The following is a 27,778-nucleotide window of genomic DNA, read 5'->3' on the forward strand; positions in this document are numbered from 1 at the left end:
TCTTGCCGCAGCAGAGAGTTGACAGAGCGTCTCTGAAACCCCAGTCCCAGGTGACCCTGGAGGACTTGGCAACATGCTTTCCACTATTCGGGGCTTCTTCCTACCTCATGTTTAATTCTCTTGCCCAATATTCATTTTATTTTACTTTTCCTTAATCATCAGCTCTTGGTGTAATATAAATGTTCGACCATTTAACATTTCATTTACAGAAATTATTTATGCCCTGTTTTACTTTGTCTTGGAGTTGGGAGTTGCTCTTTTCCTAACAGCATGTGTTCACTTCATGGTTCCTTTATTTCCTCCAATTTTTAAAGACTGAAAGCATTTAACATAGAACTCGAGTGCAAGATATACCATTGGATATAGGTCATTAGCTTTTTTAAAAAAAATAGAATTAATGTGATTTATGTTTTATTTACTTTTATTTATTTAAAAATATTTATTTATTTTCTTAATATTTTTGGCTGCATTGGGTCTTAGTTGTCGCATGACGTGGGGTCTTCAGTTGAGGCGCCGGGGATCTTTCGTTGCGGTGCTGGCTTGTCTCTAGTTGTGGTGTGTGGGTTTTCTCTCTCTAGTTGTGGCGCTTGGGCTCCAGAATGCATGGGCTCTGTAGTTTGCAGCACGAAGGCTCTCTTACCAGCTCAGTAGTTGTGGGGCGTGGGTTTTAGTTCCCCCACCAGGGATCGAACCCGCGTCCCCTGCATTGGAAGGCAGATTCTTTACCACTGGACCACCAGGAAAGTCCCTCATTAGCTTTATATGTAAAATATAATTTAAATATTATTTAAACTTTAAATTCTATACCCAAACTATTCATCAACTATAAGGGAAAGTTAAAAATATTAAACATGAAAAACCTTAAAGACATGGCAGATTTAAACACACGGCATTCATCAAGCACCCTGCCAAAATCCCTCTAAAAAAGAGATTATTAAAAGACATAAATGCACAAGGGTAAAGAATGGGTGTGTACACACACACACACACTGACACATACTGCAAGCTAGAAAGCAGATGAGAATGTGATATTTGGTTTAGACCAGAGAAAATGGAAAAGTAAACCTTGAAGAAGGCTGATTTGTTCTGTAGAATCCCAATCTGCTTCAGAAATGAGAGGCATCAAGTTCTTCTGAAAGTGGAGATGAGGGTTCAAGAATCATGTGAATGAAAAATATTGCTGCCATATCAGTAAACAAAGGATGTTGCAGTCATCAGTCCCTCACATTACAGCTGCCCGGACCGCCTGGATGGTGAGCCCTGAGGGAACTCAGGATGGAAACAGGATGCCCGCCATCAAACTCGCAGCCATTGCAGCCACATCCAGTGGTGCACCCTGAAGGACTCAGGGTGGGAAAGCACAGGATACTGACCCCAGATAGCGGAGGTGCATATCAAAGGAACGATTTCAGTGAGCCCAGACTCTTGCATCTTCCCATACACAGAAAAGCGCTAAATTCCTTGAGAGGTCTGGTTTTCTTTAATCAACAGTAATCTTTTGATGCTCTGCAAAAACTCCTATATATCCTGGCTCCTCCCTTACCTCTTCAGAGCAGTCCCTCAGAGCCATCTGAGACGCTGCCTCCCAGGCTTGAAGTCCTCAGAAAGTCTGCCAGATACAACGTAATTCTCAACTTTTAGAGGGTGCATTTTTTTCAGTCGACATCAGCAAACCTTAGGAACAAGACCCCGCTCTACAGACAGGGAGGGGTGGTGAGCCAGTAGTCTATGTCTTAACTTGCCCTCCAGGTAATTTTGTTGTAGCTCAAGTTTACAAACTATTGAGATATGTTATTTTACAATGAAACCCTTGAATCAACAAGACTAACCCTCTCCTTACAAAGCTGCCAATCAGGAGTTTGAGGTCAACTCTTAAACAGGAACAGGCATATATAATGAGCAGATTCTCCAAAGAAATCTCTAACATAAAAGAGACAAAAGAGAAGAAAAAAAATCTGTGAAAGCAGAAACAATGTAGTAAACAGAAGAAGAATTCAAAAGGCTAATTGGGGGGACTTCCCTGGTGGCGCAGTGGTTAAGAATCCACCTGCCAATGTGGGGGACACGGGTTCAATCCCTGGTCTGGGAAGATCCTACATGCCATGGAGCAACTAAGCCCATGTGCCACAACTACTGAGCCCACGCTCTAGAGCCCACGAGCTGCAACTACTGAGCCCATGCACTGCAACTACTGAAACCCACGTGCTTTAGGGCCTGCGTGCCACAACTACTGAGCCCGCATGCTGCAACTACTGAAACCCGCATGCCTAGAGCCCGTGCTCCGCAACAAGAGAAGCCACCGCAATGAGAAGCCTGCGCACTGCAACCAAGAGTAGCCCCTGCTCGCCGCAACTAGAGAAAGACCGTGCGCAAAAATGAAGACCCAATGCAGCCAAAAAAAAAAAGGCTAATTCACGTATCTTCTGGAAGACATTACATTCATGAAATAAGAACAGATTATATTAAAAAACTAAAAGAGTTTTATAAAATAGGAAAGAAAAATTAAGAAAAATATAAGAACAGTCTAGAAGATCCATCATAGCAACTAACAGATTTCAGAAAATAAAAGCAGAGAAAATGTTGGGGAGGGAATTATCAAAGAAATAGTTTGAGAAATTTCTCACAACTGAAATGGCCTGTGTTTTCAGATAGAGAAGGCACACTGACTGAATAACAGAAAATTACACCAGCACGTCATCAGGACACTAAAGGACACACAGAAGATCCAAAACACATGATTTTGGGGGGCCATTGGGGTGTGGTGGCTTGAAGCAGGACCTCGGTCCTCATCTTCTTTGAAGAAAGAATTCAACAGAGAGACAGATTGTAAAGCAGATAGAGTGTTTATTAGAAAGCGAAGTACTTTGTGGGGTACACGTGCAGGCTCAGAGTGGGACGCGACCCAAAGGGGGAGCTTCAGTCACAAGGCGGCAGTTTTCCGGGTTCCCTCTGGCCAGTTGCCATACTTGTGTCCACATTTGGTCTGACTCAGGGCCCTCCCCACGGGGATGTGCATCTTTCAGCCAAGATGGATTCCAGTGCGAGGGTTTCTGGGAGGTTGACAGGACATATTATGTGCTGGTGCCCCTTCCCTTCTTTGACCCCTGAGGAGACTTCCATGCATGTGTGTGGTCTGGGAGGTCTCCTTGACCACAAGAATGAGAAAGATGTGTCTGCCTTATCTCTTGCTCAGGCAGGGGCCAGCTCCTCTCTGTTCCTGCCTTTATCCTTGTCTCAAAGTGCCAGCGGAAGACAAGTTCCAGCTGCTCAGCCTGGGGCCCAGCTATTTCCTGCCTCTCACCTACAGACAGAGACAGAAGAAAATGACACAGAAAAGGAATGGGAACCTATTCTGTGTGACCCTGTAACAGTGGATATTATACATTTGCTAAAATCCATACAATGGTCAACATCAAGAGTGAAGGGTAATGTATTAAGTATGGACTTTGGGTGACAACGATGAGTCGGGGTGGGTTCACTGATTGTTTACAAATGTCCCACTCTGGTGCGGGATGTTGACAGCAGGGGGGGCTGTGATGTGTGAGGGGGAAGATGGTGTGAGATAGGAACTCAGAGCTCAGTTTTGCTGTGATCCTAAAACTGCTCTAAAAAATAAAGTCTGTATTTATTTATTTATTTATTTATTTAAATAAATGTATTTATTTATTTTATTTATTTATTTTTGGCTGCGTTGCGTCCTCGTTGCTGCGCACGGGCTTTCTCTAGCTGTGGCCAGCAGGGGCTACTCTTCATTGCAGTGCACGGGCTTCTCATTGCGGTGGCTTCTCCTGTTGCGGAGCACGTGCTCTAGCTGCGCGGGCCTCAGTAGTTGTGGCTTGCGGGCTCTAGAGTGCAGGCTAAGTAGTTGTGGTGCACGGGCTTAGCTGCTCCGTGGCATGTGGGATCTTCCCAGACCAGGGCTCAAACCCATGTCCCTTGCATTGACAGGTGGATTCTCAACCACTGTGCCACCATGGAAGTCCTAAAAAATAAAGTCTTAAAAAACAAAAAAGGAATAGGAATCAGAATGGCATCTCGGTTCCCTAGCAATGTTAGAGGCCAGAAGACAGTGGAGAATTGCTATAAAAATTCTGAAGGAAAATTACTTAAGACCAGGATAATATAACCCAGCCAAATTATGGACAGATGGAGAATTTAAAACATTTTCAGACATCCAAGTGTCAACATCAAGGCACTTCTCGCCCAAGAACAGAATGTATCCTACCAAAAGCAGTCAGTTGATGACAGGCTCCATTCAGAGGACACACAACCAAAGCACTGTAGTCTCTGCAGGGAGCACTCGGGCTGAGCCCGCAGCCCCTCTGTCAAGGGCTTTTGAATATTTACATCCCTAGGTCTCTGTCAGAGGCCTTGGCGAGAGCTCTTCTCCAGGAGCTCAGGAGCCTCTGCGGGGGCACCCTTGTGGGGTGGGGAGAAGGGGGGACCGGGAAGACGCCTCCCCACTCTGGCTCAGTATCTGGCACTTTTCCACTCCGAGCCCTTCCTCCTTTCCCTCCTCCTCTGCCCCCCACCCATCCCAGGATCGTAAAACTGCCAGAGCCTTTTGTTTTCCCTCAATTGTGAGACACCTCTGTGCCCACCTACCCGACCTTGTTCTGTGAGGGAAGATGGAACAGGAGGCAACACTTGCTCAGGTTTAGCCTTTTAGCTTGTCGCTTTAATTGGCTACTCTGACCCTTGGCAGCCCCATTCTCTCTCCCAGCTCAGCTGAGCTCCTGACAGCCTCCTTTCCTCGACATCCCTACCTGCAAAAGCCATTTCATGTCATTTTGCATGAGTGACCTAGACAAGCTCTTGGGGTTTTTAACTGAACTTCGTGGGAGCCACCAACAACTCACTGCTTACTGACCCAGCTGCAAACGCGTGCCCCCCTAGTCCTAAGGCAACAGCTGCCCCTGCAAGACTTGATGCTTCTGCTGAACTAGGTCTAGGCTCTCCCTCGACCTAATGGTTCCTCCTGTTGTAACAGATATTTCTGGTGACTGAGAACACACACTTTTGTAACAGGCTTTTAACCCCTTACGAGGTTCTGAAACGGCCTGCTCTCCCCTTCGTGTGACTATTCACCCTCCAATACCTTAAGTCCTGTCACTTGCCTCTCCTACCAGAAGCAGGGGAGCCTCCTGACTTCCGTTAGGGAATGTTCTATACCCTGCTCAGATTTAACAGAGCTCCCCTGGGAACCCCACCCTAACATTATCTGCTGTTGTGTTACACCTCAAAACTGAAAGTGAAGGCTATCAAGCAGGATATGCTCTCACTAATGTAAGCTGTCCTTTAGAGTCTAGTCCTCTAACTGAGGAAAACTCAGCCTAGATGGGATTGCATTTACTAGAACTTGTCAAGTAGCCAAAGACCAGAGGGTACACATACATACTTATAGCAGGCATGCTTTTGGAGTAGTACATGACTTTTGGATGCTTTGGAAGCAAAGGAGGCTTTTTTTTTCTCTACTGAAAACCCCATAAAACATGGACAAGTTAAGGAACTTTTGGACACACTCCTAATTCCTAGAGAGGGGGCTATTATAAATTCGAGGCTCACGTAAAAAGAGAGAATATGGAAGCTAAAGGAAATGCTCTAGCAGATCATTATGTCAAACAAACCATTTTAACCAACGTTATGATCCTATCTAAGCCTCCAAAGGATAAATTATTAAGATAAAAGGATGTTATAAAATATCAACATTTAGCCCCTGATTTTGAAAAGGAAGAGGAAAAGCTGGTTGTACCCTTTGCTCAGGTAATCTCTGGCCCTCTCAAGATGGCACTGGTGGCTCCAGATGACTTCAAATGGCTATTTGCTGAATTTCTCCATGAAACTACCCATCACGGAAAAGACAAATTGGTTATTATCGTAAATCAACATTGATGGAGAAACTTTAGAAAGAAAACTAAGGCTGTTTTCAGATTATGTGCCACCTGTCAACACCATAATACTGAAAAAACCGTAAAGGTGGGACATTGCCAGGAAGCAAAGCCTCAAGGGCCCTATGAAGACCTTCAGATGGGCTATCCAGCTTTCACCCTTCACGGGACTTGAGTATGTTTAGTTATTGTATGTCTATTTCCAGGATGAGTTGAAGCATTTTCTTGCTGAAAAGCTACACCCTTTCTAGTCACTAGAAAGCTGCTTGATTTTGTGTTTCCAACCTGGGGCATCCCAACTTTTATATCAAGTGATTGAGGCACACACTCTACAGAAACTTTTATAAAAGAACTTTGTAAGGTGTCATCTCTTATTCAAAAACTACAATTTCTGGAAAGGTCAAAAGGAGGAACTGACATGCTTAAATTAGAATTAGCAAAACCTTCAGAAACTCTTCGAGTCCACTTGGCCACAGGTACTCCCACTAGCCCTTGTGGCCGTGCTGTCCTCTCCCTCAGGCACATACCGCTTATCCGCCAGTGAGCTGGTAACTGGAAGACACGTATTTAGAGATTTCATTTCTGACACTAGACTCTGCCGACCGCATGCAGACATGGCAGAACACGGCGAGGGGCTCGCGTACTGTACCCAGTCCTGTCACAACAGGTTAAGACCACCATCCCACGAGTCTTCCTAAACAGCCTCTTCATGATCCTCAGCCAGGAGATTTCAGTAACAGGAAGAGATATCGGAGGAAAACTGCTCTTGAATCTCGTTGGAAGGGCCTTTATCAGGTACTGTTAACACCAAGGAAACACTGAAACCCCAGGGAGTCAACATTCGGGTTCATGCTTCTCAACTAAAAAGGCAATTCACAACTGCACACAATTGGAAAACTACTCCAATATGGGACCTCAAACTCAGGACTCTCGGAGATCTTCCAGAAGCCAATCTCGGGAAGCAGACAGCTAGCCCAGACCTTTGGAACACACAGAGGACCACAGATAGATCTTGGTCTGCTGTTGGACTAAGATACCTATCTAACTGCTGTTTTCTTTTTTGTCTGCTTGTTTATAATCATTCTTCTCATTTTCTGAAGACCCCTTGCTGTCATCCACCCGTATTGGACCCTTTTCTCTTTTCCCTCCTTATCATAACTGTGAGGTCAGAACACTCTCATTCTAATGCTATTCTTAGATTATCCTGAGCAGTAACCACTGCCCTCAATCTTACTGACTGCTGGATGTGCTGTCCATCAGCGACCCCCATGATAAAACCTCAGAAATACAGCGACGGTGTTTCCATTTGCACCTGTGTGGACAACTGACCTTAAATCAATCTGTGACTCTGCTAGTGTTCCTCTCTCCCAGAAGAAGAACCAATTATTACAAGCTATTGATTGACCCAAGGTAATTCTAAATTTGGATTCAACAATCTTCATAGCGCAATGGGCCAAATATCACTTGGAAGAGACTAAGAGAGATCCAAGTACGTCACCCAGCTAATGTAAGGCCTTGGCTCCAACTTCATGTCGTGAACTCCCTTTTTTCCTGGATTTCCACGTCCCTACTGGATACTGCTTCCTTTGTGGCCATATTGCCTGGTCCTGTTTGCCTCAGACTAACATTTCATGCACTTCAGGAATAGTATTATGAGACTCGTCCGTATACAGAGACCCTAATTCTATAAACCACCAAGGCTGGAAATCCTGACCCAGACATGGGTGCCAAAATGAGGCCATTCTTGATTATTCAGGCACACAACCTAGGGGAATTACTGACTGATTATTTATGAGAACAGTCGAAGCAGTGTCCCCATTGGTAGGAACCATACAAATAGAAAAGATGGGAAGAAACCTATCACTAACTTTGGCAGAAGTTATTAATGATACCAGATGGAACAGAGATCAGCCTCAACTCATTGGCATGAGTAACAATGGACAATTGCATTGCTGTAGATTCCTTATTGGCTAGCCATGGTGCTGTCTGTGTCATTGCTTATACTTCTTGTTGTACTTGGATCAATGAAACAGGCAAGGTGGAACAAGCTATGTATCACCTTAAGCAAAAGGCACATGACTCTCATGTTCTATTGGATTTGTTCTCTTGGCCTAGGTGGAGCAGTTAGGATAACTGGTTCCAAAGCATTTTACAGGGATTATTAATTCTTGTTTTTGTCATAGTTAAAGAGAAACCAAAATGGAAGCCACAGTTTGAATACAGACCTAGACCAAACACTTAGAATCATCTAATCAAAACTTAAAGCTGTCCTGATATCCCTGAAATGATGACTCTGACCTTAAACAAAACTTAAGCTTTCTTCATGTCAGCATAACCTAGCAACTCAGCTACAGTAAAAAAGTAAGCTTATGTAATACTACTGCTCTAAAAGGAACGTAAGTTTCTGGCAGCCAATTAGAATCACAATACAAAACAATGTATAAGCTGAGCTATAACTGCTCAGAATGGAGCTTTAAGCCACTTTTGGTTTGGAAGTCTCCCTGTTTGTGAACAGTTTGTTTCTCACTTAATAAAATATTCATCTCAAGTAAAGCTCTCTGAATTTTCTTTTGACACATTCTATCCAGAGTCTTAAATGCTTCTACATTCATTCTCTCATCAGTTATCTCCATGACGATACAATAAAAAGGGCAAGAAGATCTTGCAATACAGTTGACCATGCAGACAGCTGAGCAATCTCCAAGCAGTGAAGACCTGGATCTTTGGCTTTCCCTGAATTCGTCAACCTCCAGCAAATGAGAGAATTGTCAAAAACAGGGGCCAAGAAACTGAATCTACAGACAATGGCCAGACTAAACATAAAAATAGAACTCTGACCCACCGTCTTCAGCACGCAGTCCAGGAAGCCAAACAACACAAGATGTCCAGGACTTGATTAATAACTGACAGCTCCGCTAATTTTTTGCCCTTGATGTCAACTGAGGACCAACTGGGAAAGCCAAATACGCACCCCTAACCAATCACGTACGATGCTCCGCTTCTAGTAAGCCCACCTACAGTTTCCCCAGGCCGACACCTGCCCCTTCAGGCACACCGTTTTTCCACTTTATATAAAGTTTTCCCGCTCCTCTGCCTGCTTTGGACACTCCGCCAAACACAAGTGATGGTGGCTGACTCCCTTTTGCTGTAGCAAGCTCTGAATAAAGAGCCTTCGCTTGTTCCCACTTGGGTGATCTTTATTTCCACACAAGATAATCCATGAGTTGATACTTTTTGAAGTTGTAGGATGGGTATACTGGTCATTCATTTATACTATCTTCTCTACCTCTGTATGTTTGAAATTTCCCACAATAAAAAATTTAAAATATTTCAAAAATGTCAATGTCATTAAACAATAATAACAGTATAAATTGGGGGAAATGAAATTGGATCATATATTAGACAACCGTATTAGACCAATGTTAAATTTCCTGAGTGAATAATTTTGTATGGTTATAGAGGAGAATGTCCTTGTTTTTAGGAGATAATGTTGAAGTACTTGAGATAAAGTGTCATGATGCCTGCAACTTACAAACAGTTCATGAAAAAGTATGTGTAGGTAGAGAAAATAAATGAAGCAAAACGTTAACAACCGGTGAAACTAAATGAAAGGTACTGAGTGTAAATTTAATGTTCTTACAATTTTTCCATTGGTTTAAAGTTTTTCAAAATAAAAAAGTTGGTGCAAAAAGAGCACAATAAAATACCCGTAATATTACAAAAAAAATAAAAGCAAAAACTCCCAGATACTTATCTATACATTTTTTTAATGGAAGGATAACTCAAAAACTAATAATAGTTAACTATATCAGGGAGGAGCAGACAGGATAGATGAGAGGGGATTGAGAACTAGATTCTTCAGAATGTATGCTGTCCATAATGTTTTAAAAATGTACTTTGTAAATTATTGTTATATTCTAAATAGCCTGTCAGTGATGATTTTCATTTCTTGCTTTACTTGAATATTATTTAGTAGTGTGGTATAATATCTCCTTATTTATTAATTTACCCATCCATCCATCCATCCATCCATCCATCCAGGGAAACTGGTATATAGTTACTGTTTGTAAATGCTCCTAAACATTAGAAGATTGTCCTCTATTGTTCAGAATACAGCTTCTATTGTATTTTTTTCCTGCATAATTGCTCCTAGTCTGACAGTGATTTAATATCTCCTTACTAGTTTATTTTCCTCATTTTGACCACTTTTCTCTAACTATCTGTGACATACATTTTGATGTTATTCTTTGGTACAAAAAAACTGGTGTTCATTGTGCTTTGTAACATTTTTCATTGTATAGAGATGTCATCTTAGGAACTGAAGATTACAAGAAGTGAAGTGATGAAGAACATAGATTCTCAATGAGAAATTACAAAACCAGTTTACTCATATACTATTGACTGAACCCAAATACCCTCAGACTGGTTCTTCCAGGGCTAAGCAGATAAAATGAAAGCAAGTGATCCCCTGGAAGTCTTCCTGCTAGTATTTTTAAAATTTTTATGGGGTGCAGAAAGTTTAAATAACTTGCATTCGGTCACACAGCTAGAAAATGCTGGAGCCAGTATTCAGATCATGCCTCTGTCCCACCAATCAGAGTCAAAGCAGGAAGCCTTGGAGGTACAGAGTGACAAAACTGATTCATCTTGGCAGATTCTGCTAAAGCCTAAAAACCTTACAATTCTGTTTTGAAGCTGGCATGGGTCAGCTAATAAAACTCAAGGCTTGCCAAGTGTAGGAAACTTAATATGGGGTCTCTGCATAAGACCCCAAATGACTACACTTCCAAAACAAAACTGAATCAGAAATAAACTTTGCCATCCAGATGAGAATGCCAAAGGAACTTTTCTTGACCTTGCCTTTCTCAGGTATGTCTTGATCTAATGATTAACTACCACAAACCAGCCTTGTGGCTAACTCATGCTACATGCAGGAGTCTGAAAATTTTCAAGGATGTAATTTGAAGAGGCCTCAAGTTGGATGCATCCTGAAGAGAATGGCTCAAGGAGAAAATTATCAATTTATAAAAAGATGAAATCATATCCCTACATTACGCCCGATTTAAAAAATTAACCCCAGGTGGTTCAAGAATTTAAACGTTATGATAGAAACTTCAAAAGTATAGTGAATGTCTTTAGACCTCAGGGTGGGAAAGGATTTCTTAAGGAAGACACAGAATGTACTTACCCTAAAGACTGATAAATCGGACTATACTAAAATTAAGAATTGTATTCATCAAAAGATACCTTGAAGAAGGCAAAAAGACAATTTAAACTAAAAGAAGATATTCACAGTATACACCATTGAAAAAGAATTAGTAAGAGATTGAGGGAGAATATATGAAAGAGAGAACTTTCATATACTACTTTATATCCTCAAGACTTTTTTTTTTACAATATGCATGTATTATTATGTTGACTTTTAAAATTAAATTGAAGAAATAAAAATATCCACTGAAGTTAGATTCAATATCTCCTCTCAGACAACTGTTGAGGCCTAGATGATGCAGATGAGGGAATTCAGTACATTAGTACCACACCCCTCATGTAAATGATCGACACTTTCCGTGAAAAAGACTTAAAAAACAAACACTTCATAACTAATTGTAAGAACAAAGTCGTTTGTACAGCAGACGCTGTCTCTTCTAAAACAACTACCAAACAATACTTGTAGAAATGCACTAGGAGAAGTATAAGAACACGCACGGGTGACACACACCAACTTCAGGACATGATTTCCTGCGGGGAGGGAAGGAAAGGTCTTCACCGACATCTGTTTTAAAGAAGAGAGAAAGAGGCAAATGTGGGAAATATTAACATCTTGTTAAATGGGGGGTAGGGGGGTACATGAGTGTTATACAACTTTTTTAAATGAGTGAAATCTTTCACAATTTAAACTTTTAACTAAAATTAAGAACATGGGGAAAAAAATGTGCATCAACACTCGTCGTCTCAGGATTTTGGAAATAAACGAGATTTGTCTCCACTTGCTACGTTTCTAGAATGACCACGTCTGATGTCTGTATTTTAAACACGACGCACTTGTTTGAAGCGGTAACGAACCAGAGGCAGGAGATGAAAGAGAAGATGCAGATTCCACGAGCCCGCCCTCGGCCTGACCCGCCTGGGGCGGAAGCTTAGAACATGGACCGGGCCTGGACGGGACTCCGCTCCAGCCAACCACACCGTCCATCAACCCGGGCGCCCCGGGGCCTGGCGTTACCTGACCGGGCGGCGCCTCCGAGAGCCGCCGGGGTTCCAGGCGGAGGAGAACGCGGAGCGACACCACGGCTCGCCTTACGAAGAACCCAACCCAGCACACCCCGGAGCCCGCGCCCACGGGGCCGCCCGGGAGCAGGGCGCAGGCGCACTGGAGGGGGCGGGGCCGGCCGCTAGCCGTAAAGGGCCCGACTTAGCGCCTCCACAAATCCCGCGAGAGCTGCTCTCCCCTTACCCGCGGGCTGCCGGTTCGAGCATGGTCGACGACGTGGGCGCTGCCGAGGCTCGTGGGGACGGGCTGCTGGGGTTCCCACTTCCGCCGCCACGGATTCGCTCCCGGCCGTGGTGGTTTCCTGTGCAGGAGCTGAGGAACCCGCTGGTGTTTTCTTTGGAGGCGTGGCTGGCCGACTCGATCTTCGGTGCGCGACCCGGGGCGTGGTGGTGGCCCCCCAGTCGGGAGAGGCCGCCGAGCCGCGCTCCGCAGCCCTTACCGGGCGCGCGGGCCGCGTGTCATGCGCGGTGCCCGGCTTCCTGCCCTACCCGTCCCGTCCTCTTCGGGCCAGCTCCTCCTGCCCTTCGCCGTGCCCCGCTCAGTCTCTCCTTTCGCGTTCAGGCCCAGACCGAGCCGTGGTTCCGGAAATGGAGTGGATGAGCCAGGCCCTGCTGACGGTGGACACAGTTCACGCCGGGAAGTTGGTGGAAGTCACCGTCTTCGGGCGGCCGGCTGTCCAGCGCCGGGTGAAGAGCGTGCTCCTGAGCCTGGCGTCGAGTCACCGGGAGCAGCGCGCCCGAGGTGAGGGGCATGGAAAACGTGCGTGGGGAGGGAGCCCCGGGGGACCCACCTGGCCTCCTCCCAGCCTCCATCTTCCCCAAACTCCCAGTATGCTACACGTGGTCCCTGGGCGTCCCTTGTGGGTGGAGTCCAAGCAGGACCCTGGGAAAGTAGGCTGAGATGCGATGCGTTCAGGCCCCTCACTGCCCGTGCCAGCCTCAGCTTGGTCGCGCCGCTGTTTCCAGGTCCTAGGTTCAGAGCTTCCACCCCGAGAAATGATACTGCCAGCACACACCCACCCCCATGAAGGAGTAGTTTGAAACAGTGAGCATTTTTCCTTCTCCAGCTGAGAAGATGGAACGACTCGAGGAGTTCTTGAAGGCCCAGGCACCAGGTCCCCAGGTCCCCCAGCGTCCTGTTGCATAAGTGTTGTCAGGAGCATGAGGACAGTTCTCCTTCTGCTACTAAAGTTCAAGAAAAGCACATATCCTTAAATCTATGCATTAATTTTTTTCCTGTATCTTGATGGATAGTGGTTTGATTATTTTGCTGCAAATGTGAGTTTGTAGTGCCATTCTAGTAAATAAATGAATTTCCTTTTTTCCAATGGCATAAAGATCTTGGCTCACTCAAAATTAAGCAAATTTATAAAAGATTGACTCTGTTCATTCATATCTTGATGTGAGAGGCTGATAGGTGGTGGGTTTATTTTTGTTTTTTTCTTAGTTTCCATCGTTTTGAAACTACTAACCCTTTTATGATTTTATGGTCAGAGTCAGGCCCTCATGCACAGGGGGCAGAAATGCAGGGTCAGTCTGCTTTGGGTTTCGTTTGCATCATTTGTTCTCAAACTTTAATGTGTGTAAGAATCACCTCGAGAACTTGCTAAAACACAATTTCTTAGTCCCTTTTCCACTAATTCTGATTCAGTACTTTGGGCCCATGAGTATGCATTTCTAACAAGCTGTTAGGTAATGCCAGCGCTTCTTCTCTGAGCCTCTCACTTTTAAGCTGGTGTTTGGTCCCTGAGTAGCAACCAGTGGGCCCATGTGTTTTCTTGGAGTGGAGTCTCTGACCGTGCACGTGGGTGGGCATTCCAACATGCAAGCTGAGGCGATCAGCATTCATTCTGCTGGTGCTGTGATTTACCAGAAGGAGCCACGGTAATGGGCAGCTTGTGCATTGGCAGGTCGCCTTCCAGCCGGCTGTCTCCTCTGCCCCCCTCCCCAAGCAGGTGTCCTGCATGGGCTGGGTTGTTTTTCCATTACCCTCTACAATGCTATGACCAATCTGTGCAAAACAGTTCCAATCCCACGCTGCTTCCACTTTCAGGAAGCAGAATTCTTGGAGGAATGATTGCCAAGAGCTCTGTGGCTTTAGACACAAAGTTGGAGTTGATTTAACTCAGGCAGTTTCTTCACCCCTTAGCAGTAATGGATTCTAGCCGTTTGCAAGGATTTTAAACACACAGATACACAAATCTTTGATTACAAGGGATATTGAACGTTATTCTACTTCACATTTTTGTTAAACGCTTTTATACATTTTTCTTTATTCATTCCTGTCATTACTTCTTTCAACGCTGAAGATAAGGGTTTTTATTATCTGTAAAAGCTTTTGTAACAAATAATGGTCCGTTACAACCAGTACTGTCCACCCCTTTGCTTCTCAAATTTTTTGCATACGAAAAATTTTTATTGTATGTAGTTAAACCAATTGCTGTTTTCTGTGTGATTTTTCCCCCTCATCCTCATGTTTTACATTTAAGCTTAGAGTGCCTACTTTTTCTCCTTTTGTAGAAATTTGATGAATATTACTACAGGTTTTTCCTGGTGGGATTTTTACAAAATCATGGAATATTTTTGACTGTTCAACATTTGGAGGAAGAGGATTATGCTTAATACTTGTCCAGTTTTCCAAAAATTATTCAAAACTAAGTTAGTAAATGATCCTGTTCTCTATCCTTTATACACGTTAACATATTGAAGTCTTAACCCCCAGTACCTCAGAATGTGACTGTATTTGGAAATAGGGTCTTTAAAGAGGTAATTAAGGTAAAATGAGGTCATGTGGGTGGGCCAGTATGACATTTTTTAATAAGAAGAGGAAATACAGACACAGGTATGTGCATACACAGAGGAAAGACCAGGTGAGGACACAGCAAGAAGACGGCCATCTCTGCAAGCCAAAGAGAGGCCTCAGAAGAAACCAAACCTGCTGACACCTTGATCTTGGACTTCTAGCCTCCAGAACTTTTAGAAAATAAATATCTGTTGTTTAAGCCACCCAGTTAATTATTTTGTTACAGTAGCCCTAGCAAACTAATGCAACATTTAATATCTAAAAAGGGTAGTTGCTCTGTCATTCTAACTTTCAGAATTTGGGAGTAATATTAGCTGTATATTTATTGATAACAGCTTGTATCACATACCAGGCCCTTGAGCTAAGCACCGAAGTAGGATTCTTAGAGCCTAAGTAAATTGCTGAGATCACAGAGCTAGGACTTGGGGGTGGGTGAGATTTGAACCAAAACGTTGATTCTAGGATCTTACCTCTATAATATACTTTCCCACGTGCTTTTATTTTTCTCCACAGCTGAATTTCAGCTCATTCTCTTTGTGTGTGTGTGTGTAAGTGTGTGTAAGAGGAGTTAGAATACACTTAATTTGTTAAGACTACACAGTATTTGTTATTCTATTGAGGGACAAGACAATGTTTTTTTTCCTAACAAGTTGCTAAGATAGAAGTATCTACTAGTACCACACTGAAAAATAGCATTGTTGATTTTTCTGATGATAAACATACTTACATCCTCAATATTTTTAAATAAGGCAATATAAAAGGTATTAATTACTCAAAAAAATCTCACTGCTCATATGGTCCTTTCAAGTAGCTTTCCATTACTCCAAATATTTCTCTATAATTTTAGTAAACATTTTATTTATGTATAGCATTCCATTCATACCAAAACCATGTACATCCACAGTGTGAAAAGATTCATCAAACAATACAAAGGGGACACGTGCATGTAGCCAGCAGCCAGAGAAGAAAAGATATTACCAGCACTCCAGAAGCCCCCATTTGCATCCTCCCCAAGGATAACTACTGTTGTGACTTAACTGTAAATGGACTCAATCTAGGATGTGTCCATGTTGCCAGCAGTGGTAGTTCCATTGTATGAATAAACCTGAATTTAGTTTTCCATCCTGTTGATGTACACTTTGATTGTTTCCTATCTGGACTTACAATGAATAGGGGTACTATGAAAATTGTTGTACATGACTTGGTGCATGCCTATGTGCATTTCTCTTGAGTATATGTCTGGGATTGGAATTGCTGGGTCATAGGACGTGCATAAGTTCAAGTTGCCAAGGTGACTGAACCAGTTGACTTTCAGCAGTGTATGAGACTTCGAGTTGCTCTACATCTTTGTCAACAGTCGATTTTTATTTTGGAGAATTTAGGTATTAGTGCTATTGCGCTGCAGTTTTTAAAAATATAATCACTTGGGCTTCCCTGGTGGCACAGTGGTTGAGAATCTGCCTGCCAATGCAGGGGACACGGGTTCGAGCCCTGGTCTGGGAAGATCCCACATGCCGCGGAGCAACTAGTCCCGTGAGCCACAACTACTGAGCCTGTGCGTCTGGAGCCTGTGCTCCGCAACAAGAGAGGCCGCGATAGTGAAGAGGCCCACGCACCGCGATGAAGAGTGGCCCCCACTTGCCGCAACTGGAGAAAGCCCTCGCACAGAAACGAAGACCCAACACAGCCAAAAATAAAATATATTTTTAAAAAAATTACTATTAAAAAATATAATCACTTAATTGGTTCCATAATATAAAGTTGTGAGTGTACAGTTCGCTTTCTTTTTTAGTAAACTTATGAGTTGTGCCACCATCAGCAGAGACCAGTTTGGGAACATTTCCATCACTTCACAAAGTTCCCTTATGCCTGTTTGCGGACAGTCTGCTGGCTGTCTCCACAAAGTTGCCTTTTCTGAACATTTAAGATAGGTAGAATAATATTCAATGTAGTCTTTTACATCTGACTTCTTTATCTAGTTGGACTGTCTCTGCTTTTTGATTGGGGGATTTAATGCATTCTAATTTAATGTAATCATCAGTATGATTGGATTTCTGTCTGCCATTTTGCTTTGTTTCCTATCATGTCTTGTTTTTTTCCTCCATTTTATGTTAGATAAATTTTTATATACACTTTTTTTTTAAAGATTTAATGTTATTTATTTTTGACTGCGTTGGGTCTTCGTTGCTGCTCATGGGCTTTCTCTAGTTATGGCGAGCGGGGGCTACTCGTAGTTGTGGAGCATGGGCTCTCTTAGTTGCAGAGCGTGGGCTTCTCATTGCGGGGACTTCTCTTGTGGAGTACGGGCTCTAGAGCGCAGGCTCAGTAGTTGTGGCTCACGGGCCTAGTCGCTCCACGGCATGTGGGATCCTCCCAGACCAGGGCTCAAACCCGTGTCCCCTGCATTGGCAGGCGGATTCTTAACCACTGCACCACCAGGGAAGTTCTATAATAAGGTTTTAACTAGGGTCTAGTAAAAATTCTGATGAGGTAAATAGGGCAGATGTGTATTAACTAAACCAAAGTACGCAGGTGGACATAACAGAAATAGCCTGTCACTTAATGCTCCACAGCTATGTTCCCAAGATTTCCAGAGAACCCATAAACAGCTGAAATTGTATTCTTTGATACCTTTAGTGAGCACACTCAAAGACACTGTCCACACTAAATTATTTGCTGCCAACCAGTTTACCCTGCCCCCAAAACATGTAGACAGGATTCGCTCTTCTCAAACTGCCTGCAGTCTTCTTTCTTGCTTACAAATCCTGCTCTTGTTTTCTGACGTTTCCTCATGGTTAGACCTAGGTTATATATTTTTGGCAAAAATACTGGGTAAATCATATTGTGTCTTTCTCAGAGCATCACATCAGGAGGCACATGGTTGGTTTTGTTTTTTCCCCACTCTTAGTGATATTTTAAAAGGCCTTGTTTTGATTAGAAGTGTGGAGTTGAGAAATTCTGATGAGGGAAATAGTGCCAACCTGGTGTAAGTAAAGTGGAGTGGCAGGAGGACCTGGGGGAGACTGTCACGTGTGCTCCACAGCTGAACCCAAACGTTTTCCACACAGTCTGTCAACAATGAACCTTTTTCTTTGGTGCCTCTAGTCAGCCTATTCAAAAACTGTTCAGACTTCCCTGGTGGCGCAGTGGTTAAGAATCCGCCTGCCAATGCAAGGGACACGGGTTTGATCCCTGGTCCGGGAAGATCCCACGTGCTGCGGAGCAACTAAGCCCGTGTGCCACAGCTACTGAGCTTGCGCTCTAGAGCCCACGAGCCGCAACTACTGAGTCCACGAGCCACAACTACTGAAACCTGCGCGTCTAGAGCCCGTGCTCCGCAACAAGAGAAGCCACTGCAATGAGAAGCCCACGCACCACAACAAAGAGTAGCCCCCGCTCGCACAACTAGAGAAAGCCCACACACAGCAAGGAAGACCCAAAGCAGCCAAAAATAAATAAATAAAAAATAAATTAATTAAATAAAAAACCGTTCAGACTGACCTCTTCACTAGCCCTCAAACATTTTACCTGCAAAAATGTACAAATAAGAGTCACTGTTTCCAGAATTCTTTAGTTTTTTTTTAACTTTAAAAAATTGAAGTATAGTTATTTATAATATTATTATTAGTTTCAGGTGTACAACAGTGATTCAATATTTTTATAGCTTATACTGCATTTAAAGTTATTTCAAAATAACGGCTATATTTCTCTGTGCTGCATAAGAGATCCTTATTGCTTATCAATTTTTAAAAAATAAATAAATAAATTTATTTATTTATTTATTTTTGGCTGTGTTGGGTCTTCGTTGCTGCGCACGGGCTTTCTCTAGTTGCGGTGAGCGGGGGCTACTCTTCGCTGCGGTGCGCGGGCTTCTCATTGCAGTGGCTTCTCTTGTTGTGGAGCATGGGCTCTAGGTGTGCAGGCTTCAGTAGCTGTGGCACGCGGGCTCAGTAGTTGTGGCTCGCGGGCTCTAGAGCGCAGGCTCAGTAGTTGTGGAGCACGAGCTTAGTTGCTCCACAGCATGTGGGATCTTCCCAGGCCAGGGCTCGAACCTGTGTCCCCTGCATCGGCAGGCAGATTCTCAACCACTGCGCCACCAGGGAAGCCCAGGAAGCCCACTTATCAATTTTATACATAGTAGTTTGTATCCCTTAATCCCATCCCCCTATCTTGCCCCTCCCACTGCCTTGTCCCTACTGGTAACCACTAGTTTGTTCTCTGTATCTGTGAGTCTGTTTCTGTTTTGTTACGTACATTCGTTTGTTTTATTTTTTTAGATTCTACATATAAGTGATAACAGTATTTGTTTTTCTCTGACCTATTTCACTAAGCATAATACTCTCTAGGTCCATCCACATTGTTGCAAATGACAGAATTTCATTCTTATGGCCAAGTAATATATCACTGTGTGTGTATACATATATATATATATACACACACATATATACATATATATATATACACACACCACATCTTCTTTATCCATTCTTCTGTTGATGGACACTTAGGTTGCTTCCATATCTTGACTGTTGTAAATAATGCTGGTATGAAAATTGGGATGCATGTATCTTTTCCATAGGAGACTTCTGTAGTTTTTGCCTTCGTTCCTTGACAACTTCCATGGACGGCCTTGGGCCTCAGTTCCCAAACAGAATCTTCCTATCTAATCTCCATCTTCTTTTAATGGGTAAAATACACTCTTCTGTATATATAGTATACATGTCATTTAAGGAATAAAATGAGCACTACAGCATACCTTAATAGAATAAAATCAATATTTTGGGAAGCCATCTGTATACACCTTTTCCCTCAACTAATTTTGTATGCATTTTAATAAATTGCAAGACTGCCAATTGAACAGTGAGTAGGTTAGCCCTCTCAGATATTAAAACATTGTATAAAGATACATAGTTAAAACAGTGGGGTAGATAGAAAAAAATAGAAAAAATGATACACATGGATGTAAAATAGATTGGTAATCTTGAGTTTGGGTGAGTATAGTGAAAGTAGCTTTCATACCATGTAGTACGAAGATAACTGGTATGGCTATTTTGTAGGGCAGTTTGGCAATATAAAATCTGAAAGGGGCTCATTCTTTAACCAGCAGTTCCACTTCTAGGAAGTTCTCTTAGGGAAATATTCCAACGTGGACTCAAGGATGTAGGTAGAAATTCAAGACAGCAGTTTGTAATTGAGTAATTGGAGAAACAAACTAATCAACCACTAAGGGAAGGGGTAAATCAAACTGTACCCATCCTGAGAAAAAGCAAGCTGCTAGAAGAAGGGAAAAAAAGGTGTATACAATTACGTAAAAGTGCAAGTTAAACTGTTACTTCCATAAGACAGTAAGCTTGAAAGGGCAGATAGGAAGGTCTGGGGACTTCGATCTGGGTGAGAACTTGGATGTCACTGGTCCATGCCCTGCTTTGAGAGGAAACTAGTAAGGTTTTTTGTTTGTTTGTTTTTTTAAATCAACACTTTATAGGCATAAGGAATTTTACCTAAGTGTCATCACACCTAAATGCTTTTACTTAAAGTTCAGTCTCCTTTTCTTGGCTCATCTCCAACCAAGGATGTTTACTGTATCTTACCATTTTCTTTCATAAAATCACCTCAGACATGTCTCTGTGTGTATATGTAGGGTATTTTAAACCTAGTTTCGGGATAGTCACAGAGACTCCTGAATGTTCCATTGGTTTGCTAGCTACCTGCTGCTCAGTAATCTTTCTTGTAAAGGACAGAATTTGATGTTCTGGTCATGTGGGTACTACTTAGAGGGGGAAAAAAAAATCAAGATTGAGTCTTAATTCTACTCTGATGTAGCCTCAATTGAAACTTTGAGTCTGCATTAATTTTGAGTCTAAATGTTTAAGGTTCACTCAGCCTTGCCTCTTCTGAAAATAGTTAATAGCCTATTTGTAAGTTCAGCTTTGCATCTTTATTTCCCTTGTTATAAACTAAAGGCTTATTCAAAATTGGAGTGATCATTACTGGTGACCAAAGGGTCTACAACAGACATACCACTCCCTGCTCTTTAAAATTAGGTTTCCTTGGATTTTTAAAATGAAAATTTTCATAGCACTAAATTGACTTGTGCTATTTAAAAAAAAAATCCTAACACCCAGCTGTTAACAGTTTACTTCTAGCCAGGGCGCCAGCAGCCAGGAACAGGAAGCCAAACTGACAGAGATGCTACTTCTCTCTACGGTGGTACTCATAGTACAACATGTGAGTGTATCAAGTTAACATGTTGTACATCTTAATTTACACTGTATTACGTGTCAAATATATTTCAATTTTAGAAAGTGACAAGGAGGGCTCCCCACTGCTGCGGTTACTAGTTAGCAGGGAAGAGTCACCAGCACTGCTTGTGTCTCGCTGGCTTCAAACATCACTGGAGGTCGAGTGACCCGGGCAGGACTTGGAGACGACAGCTGCGCTGTCCTGGCCATTTCAGTTTCCCCCTAGTTGCCAGCAGTTGCCCGAGCTGGGAAGTCTCTGCTTGCAGCGCTATAATGCACCCACCCGTGAGGCCCGTTGAAACCAAGTTTTCGCATCCCTTGTCTCTGAGTAGAAATATCTCAGGCTTGGAAGTGTTTCCCATGAGGACGGACTCGAGGGCCCGAGAGGTCCCTCACCTTGCAAAGCCAGATGCGCGCGGTGAAGGAGCACAGGGGAAGCACCTGCCCGAGGCGCGAGAGACTGCGGCCCCGGGCGGCTGGAAAGCCAAAAGCTCTCACCTGCCTCTGGGTAGAAAGCCGCCTGGAGCAGATAATGGCTGCTGGAGCGGCGTGCCTGTCTCTCCCCTTCCCCTGCCAATGAACAGACGTTAGGGAAATTCGATGCTTTATTAGAACTCTTTAGATTCGTGTTTGCAAACATTTAACAGGGAGTGGCGGGGAGCAGGGAAACCAAGAACCACACCATTCTTTTCTCAGCTTCTGCAGCAGAATAGGGTTCCAGGAGGGGCTTCCACTTTGACCTTGCCTGGCTCTCTTGCTTCTGGGCCCGAAACGCATTCAGAACCTGGTAACCGGACCCTGGATAGCTTCGGGAAAGCTCTGGGTGGCCGCCTCCCGGGCAGCGCCGGGGGACCGCTGGGTCGCCGCCTCCCGGGCAGCGCCGGGGGACCGCTGGGTCGCCGCCTCCCGGGCTGCGCCGGGGGACCGCTGGGTGGCCGCCTCCCGGGCTGCGCCGGGGGACCGCTGGGTGGCCGCCTCCCGGGCTGCGCCGGGGGACCGCTGGGTCGCCGCCTCCCGGGCAGCGCCGGGGGACCGCTGGGTCGCCGCCTCCCGGGCTGCGCCGGGGGACCGCTGGGTCGCCGCCTCCCGGGCAGCGCCGGGGGACCGCTGGGTCGCCGCCTCCCGGGCAGCGCCGGGGGACCGCTGGGTGGCCGCCTCCCGGGCGGCGCCGGGGGACCGCTGGGTGGCCGCCTCCCGGGCAGCGCCGGGGGACCGCTGGGTCGCCGCCTCCCGGGCAGCGCCGGGGGACCGCTGGGTGGCCGCCTCCCGGGCAGCGCCGGGGGACCGCTGGGTGGCCGCCTCCCGGGCAGCGCCGGGGGACCGCTGGGTCGCCGCCTCCCGGGCAGCGCCGGGGGACCGCTGGGTCGCCGCCTCCCGGGCAGCGCCGGGGGACCGCTGGGTCGCCGCCTCCCGGGCAGCGCCGGGGGACCGCTGGGTCCCGGCCTCCCGGGCTTCGCCGGGGCACAGATGGGTCGCCGCCTGCCGGGCTGCACTGGGGGACCGCTGGGTCGCCGCCTCCCGGGCAGGAGGCTTCTCAGAGCCTGGAAGAAGAGCAACGAGAGGAGGTCGCACCTGTGTCCCACATACTCTCCACATAAGGAGTTATCCCTTCGGGCTGCAGGGGTGGGATCCCGGAATCTGAGAGTACAAGGTCAATTTGCTCCTCTGGATCCCTTGCAAAGAGGAAACCCTCTTCCAGTCGAATTAAGAGGATGAGACCGCTGCCCCGGCACAGCCAGGAAGCACCAGAATCCCTCCCAAGGAACCCGGGGCCTGCCTAGGGTACCTTTCATTGTTGCCGGCCCCGTATTTTGCGCCCTGAGTTGGCGGTGATAGTCAGCCAAGTTCATGATCATCGTGGATACATCTTTCTGGTAATAAGGCCGGCCAAATATCAAGATCTCAGCCTCGCCGTCCGGGTCCCACTGATTAACGTGAAGCAGGGTCTGCGACACACACTCGACATGCGGGATGTGCTCTCCGCCCAGGCCTGCGCAGGAAGCAACGAGGCCCTGAGCAGTGGGGCCTGGGAGGGGAGGCAGCGGGGGGCCCGGATGCGAGCCAGAGCCGCGAAGAAGCCGCCTGGGCGCGGCCAGCCTGGGGCCTCGGCCTCACCGCTCGCGCCCGCTCACCGAAGATTGCTTCCACCAGCCAGGCCTCCAGGTGAATCGCCCTCGGACTCTTCAGGTACTCGGAGTGAAACCAGTAGGGCCGCTTGGTGAGGTTACCGAGCACCTCGAAGAGCGTCCCTTCTCGCTGCTCCAGCTGGACGAGCGTCGGAAACCGCTTGGGGGCGGCCATGCCGCGGCGAGCCTCGCAGGGGGCTGTGGGTCCGCTGCCAACCGCCGGCCGAGCATGAAACCCGCCGCCGCAAGTGCCCCCGGCCTTATATGCAGGGCTTTCGGCAAGCCCCGCCCCCACCCGCGCCCTCCCCATTGGACTCCAGGCCTCGCCTCCGAAGCCCGCAGCCGGGGCTTCTTCCCCGGAAGGCGCAGCTGCGCTGGGGCGCGCGCGCAGGGCGCTCTTGCTGGGCGGTAGCATCTGCATCCTGCCGCTTCCCCGCGCCCCAGGCTGGAGGCCACAACCGGGAAGCTGCGGAAGCCGTAACTGTGGACGCTGGGCGGCCAGGACAGCCCCGGAGACGTAGGCAAGATCCAACGTCGGGTCGACAGCTTTCAGAGGAGAGAATCGGTATTTGCAGAGAGACCCGGGTGCCTTTCAGACAGTTCTAATGGGACCAGTGTAGCGTTCCCGAGGGGTTGGAATAAATTTTAATGGAAAATCTAAGTACGTCGGAAAAACAAACGCTCAAGGAGCAGAAAAAGGTATTCGGAGGCCAAAGTAAGCCCCTCCCCACTTCCCCCTGAACCCTGACCACTGAGCACCCTCCCAGATGCCACTGCATCTCCCGCCTCGGCCTTAACCTGTTAGAGACGGCTGCGCACACCCAGCAGCGCGTGGTCCGTGTGGTTTGCACCCCAGAGGGAAACCCCTTGAAACTAACACGATTATAGCTCCATTTCTTGATTTTTCTGTCCAGCTGAAAGTATTGCCTATTAACTGCTGCTCAGGAAGATGAAGGTACATAGCTCTCCCACCAGTGGTTGGCGTATCATGCCCAGATCCAGCGGCCAGAGAGCCTCGGAATTCAGTCAGGCTCCTTCTTGTTTGCTCTGTGGCCAAAGAAGTGCATGAGAAATTTGCAGGTGTCTGACAGGGTTAAAAGTCTTCAGACCTAAGCAGAATATGAATTAGGAGCCAAAGAAGGGCTCCATTCAAAGGATCCATTCAAAGCCTCACGGATGGGATAGACTTATAAACGTCCGTGGGTAGGCGGAACAATGAGGAGAGTGTATAACTGAAACCCAAGGGTCTGGGCTCCATCACCACCTTCCCTGTAGGTTCTGGGGGTCACTAACATAGCAACTAGAAATTGACATGTGAGGTCCCATCAGTGTCACCAACGAGAATCCAATTCAGGAAGCATCCCCATGAAAATCTCTAGTCTGAAATCTGTTTCTTATATCAAAATTATATAGGGTGATTTTTTTTTCCCTTTGGCCACACAGCATGCTGGATCTTAGTTCCCCCACCAGGGATCAACCCCTGCCCCCTGCAATGGAAGCACAGAGTCCTAACCACTGGACCCAGGGAATTCCCTAGACGATGATATTTTTGTTCCTTGGTTGGCCTAAGAGAATACTGGCAGTTCTATGCATGTTAATGTCATTTATGTGTGTGTGTGTGTGTGTGTGTGTGTGTGTGTGTGTGTGTGTGTGTAGAGATCCTTTACTTCTTTGAAGTTTCAGAATTGGGTAAAGAAATGCTTAAGAGAATTAAAACCATAGTATTAGTAATTGTGTTAAAAAGGAATCTGTCATTTATGTAAAATCCTAGAATATGCAAACTAATCTGTAGTGATAGAAATCAGGGAGTGATTGTCTGGAGATGGGGTGGAGAGAGGAAGGGAGTGGAAAAAGGCACCAGGATACTCTGGGGGATGATGGAAATGTGCATTATCTTGATTACAGTGGTGGTTTCACTTGATGTGTCTATATGTCAAAACTGGTCAAATTGTACACATTTTAGTATAAGCAGTTTATTGTACTTTAGATACTCTCCAAAGTGCTTTAAAAAAAGAAATCCATATACATGGTGCTTTAGGTTCCTATAATATTTTAGATAATTTAACATATTAGAGAGACAGTTTTGCAACTCCAATTTAAAATACATAATTAAGTAATGGATTTAGATGTGTGACTTTAAGATGAAATCCTAGTTTATATTCAATATTGGATCACTGAAGAGAACTTCAGGTTCAACGTATTAATGTTTCATTTATCTGGTTTGAAGGTATTAGTAATTGGGAAGTTCTTATTTGTTATTTGATTAGAGTACTTTGCAATCTTTTTGCCATGTATGAGGATGCTTATTCAATATGTCAGTGGGACCTTGTGTCATTCAGAAGCCATTAAACATAATTGTTAAAACTTTCTAGGCTTATGAAAATAGCCTAGTAAGGTTTGAAAGCAAAGCTTGAAAGCTTAAGAAAGGACTGGTGGTTTGGTTTTTATAATTTGAGAAAATAAAATATTAATTTTCAAAGAAGTCTCTAAACACTCTTTTGACTGCACAGAAATCACTCTCACAGAAACCATTCTCAGCATCTTTCACTGTCTTCCTCCAGCTTACCTAGACTCATCAGACCTGGTATCCATCCAGTTCAGTTACACAATTTTGTTACATCAGTATTCAAGTTTATATTATTGTGGTCTTGTAAACAATATTCATAGCTGCATATAGTTTACTATGATTTCTTGCACAGACTTTTGTTTTTCTTGATGTTATAAATTCCTTCTTTGTTCAAATACTACTTTTTATTTTTTCAAATGCTTATTTTTCTGTGTACTCCCAAACTCTCCCCAAATGTGTAAATGTCTCTCCAGGACTTCCAGTGGCACAGCAGGCTCTTTACCAGTTCATCGTCACAGTATTGCTCCTGCAGTCTTTTTTTTTTTTTAATTGAAGTATAGTCGAGGTACAATATATAAATTCCAGGTGTACAATATAGTGATTCACCATTTTTAAAGTTATACTCTAGCTCCTGCAGATGTAACTGCTTTTACCTAAGCCGGCTACTCTCTGGGACCCCCTGTGGATTACTGGAGCCTTTTCTGGTGTTGGATCCTGGGCTCTCTGGATGCCATGACTTACTTTTTTTTCTTGCTTGTTTTGTTTTGTACATTTTGGAGTAATAGTGATAGCATTCAGGCAAAAATTATTAAATTGATTTGATATAGGTATAATCATCTTCAAGATGATCCTTGTGGTTCCTAGTGTAACTTATCTTTCCTACTTTCTTTCTTTCTTTTTTTTTTCCTGCTTTGTTTCTGATTAGCTTCCAGGAAGCTGGGAATGAACTAACTGAATTCCAGGAAGGAAGCAGAGAATTAGAAGCAGAATTACAGGAAAAATTGGTACAGGCTGAAGAAAGAAATAGACACTTGCAAGCTGATAACCAGACTGAAATATGAAGTGGAAGCATTCAAGGTAATTGTGGTAGTAGAAGCTGGTGTCTACTGTGCCGGGTTGATGAAAATGAGAAATACATTTTTTCAGGTGGAGCTTAAGAGCAGTGGGCAACAACAACAACAAAAAATGTAAAAACAGGTTGCAAGTGAATTTTTGAAATAAAATGTTCTATTTCATGGAACCAAGGGAAAGGTGGTTTAGAGTTTAGAAGTTCACTTGGAAACCTCATAGCTGTCAGTTTTCTAGCTATAATGTTCCTAGGTATAATAGTGTATCCCTATAATTTTCAAAGGCTGTCTGATTATTTGACAATAGATTGCTTCATTCTATAGTACTTGAAAATTGTACATATATGTGAAATATGCATTTATTTCATCGTTGTTCATTGTCTCCTCAGTTTTGGAGTCTAGTTTGGGTTAAAATATTAGCTTTAAAAAGGAATTTTCAGCAGTAAAAGGATTAATCCCTTTCTTTGCACTTCACTACCTGCCTTAGCCAAATGCTTGGGAGTGTCTCTGTGTCCAGGGAGTGGGTGGGTTTGGGGAAGGTGGGGAGGTCAGGTAAGGATAGGGAATTTGGACTCTGAGTGGTAGTCTACCCTGGGCTTACCCGGGCTGCATTTAGCCTGAGAACCCAGAGGTTCCCTCACCAAGTTCAGGGTTTTTGAGGCAATGCTTTCATTATTTTACTTCTCTTCAGGGAGAGACGTCCTTTCATTTTGATGAAGCCAATCCTCTGTCATTTCCTGAGGAAGAATGCGTGTCTGAAAATATTTTCATTCTATTTGCACAGCTAATTGGACATTTGGCTATAGATTCTTGACTAGAAATAATTTCCCCCTCAAAATTTCATGGTTTGCTTCAGTGTCCCCTAGCTTCCAGTGATGCTTTTGAGAAGTTTAAGCCTTTCTGATTTTAATCTCTGGGAAATGTTTTAAAGTTATTTTGTTCATCATTTTTTCACATCTGTTTTCTCTTACCTCTTTCTAGAATTCCTATTTATTCAAAAGTTGGCCTCTGGACCCATATTCTTCCTTTTTAAAA

The 27,778-nt window shown here is 44.7% G+C and overlaps 2 protein-coding genes across 2 annotated transcripts; one reads left to right on the forward strand and one right to left on the reverse strand.

Moving 5' to 3' along the window:
* Positions 1-12,357: 12,357 nt before the first annotated feature.
* LOC118905314 (oocyte-expressed protein homolog) lies at positions 12,358-13,477 on the forward strand. The gene is made up of 3 exons (XM_036871937.1): positions 12,358-12,526; positions 12,721-12,900; positions 13,226-13,477. The coding sequence occupies exons 1-3, from the start codon at positions 12,364-12,366 to the stop codon at positions 13,303-13,305; spliced, it is 423 nt and encodes a 140-aa protein (XP_036727832.1). The 5' UTR covers positions 12,358-12,363; the 3' UTR covers positions 13,306-13,477.
* Positions 13,478-21,980: 8,503 nt separating this feature from the next.
* On the reverse strand, positions 21,981-23,515 carry KHDC3L (KH domain containing 3 like, subcortical maternal complex member). Its single transcript, XM_036871234.1, has 3 exons — positions 23,336-23,515; positions 22,990-23,193; positions 21,981-22,744 (listed from the first exon to the last, which is right to left on the reverse strand). The coding sequence occupies exons 1-3, from the start codon at positions 23,502-23,504 to the stop codon at positions 21,981-21,983; spliced, it is 1,137 nt and encodes a 378-aa protein (XP_036727129.1). The 5' UTR covers positions 23,505-23,515.
* Between the last annotated feature and the right edge of the window lie 4,263 nt (positions 23,516-27,778).

The sequence above is a fragment of the Balaenoptera musculus genome, chromosome 12 (genome assembly GCF_009873245.2).
Source record: "Balaenoptera musculus isolate JJ_BM4_2016_0621 chromosome 12, mBalMus1.pri.v3, whole genome shotgun sequence".
Taxonomy (NCBI): domain Eukaryota; kingdom Metazoa; phylum Chordata; class Mammalia; order Artiodactyla; family Balaenopteridae; genus Balaenoptera; species Balaenoptera musculus.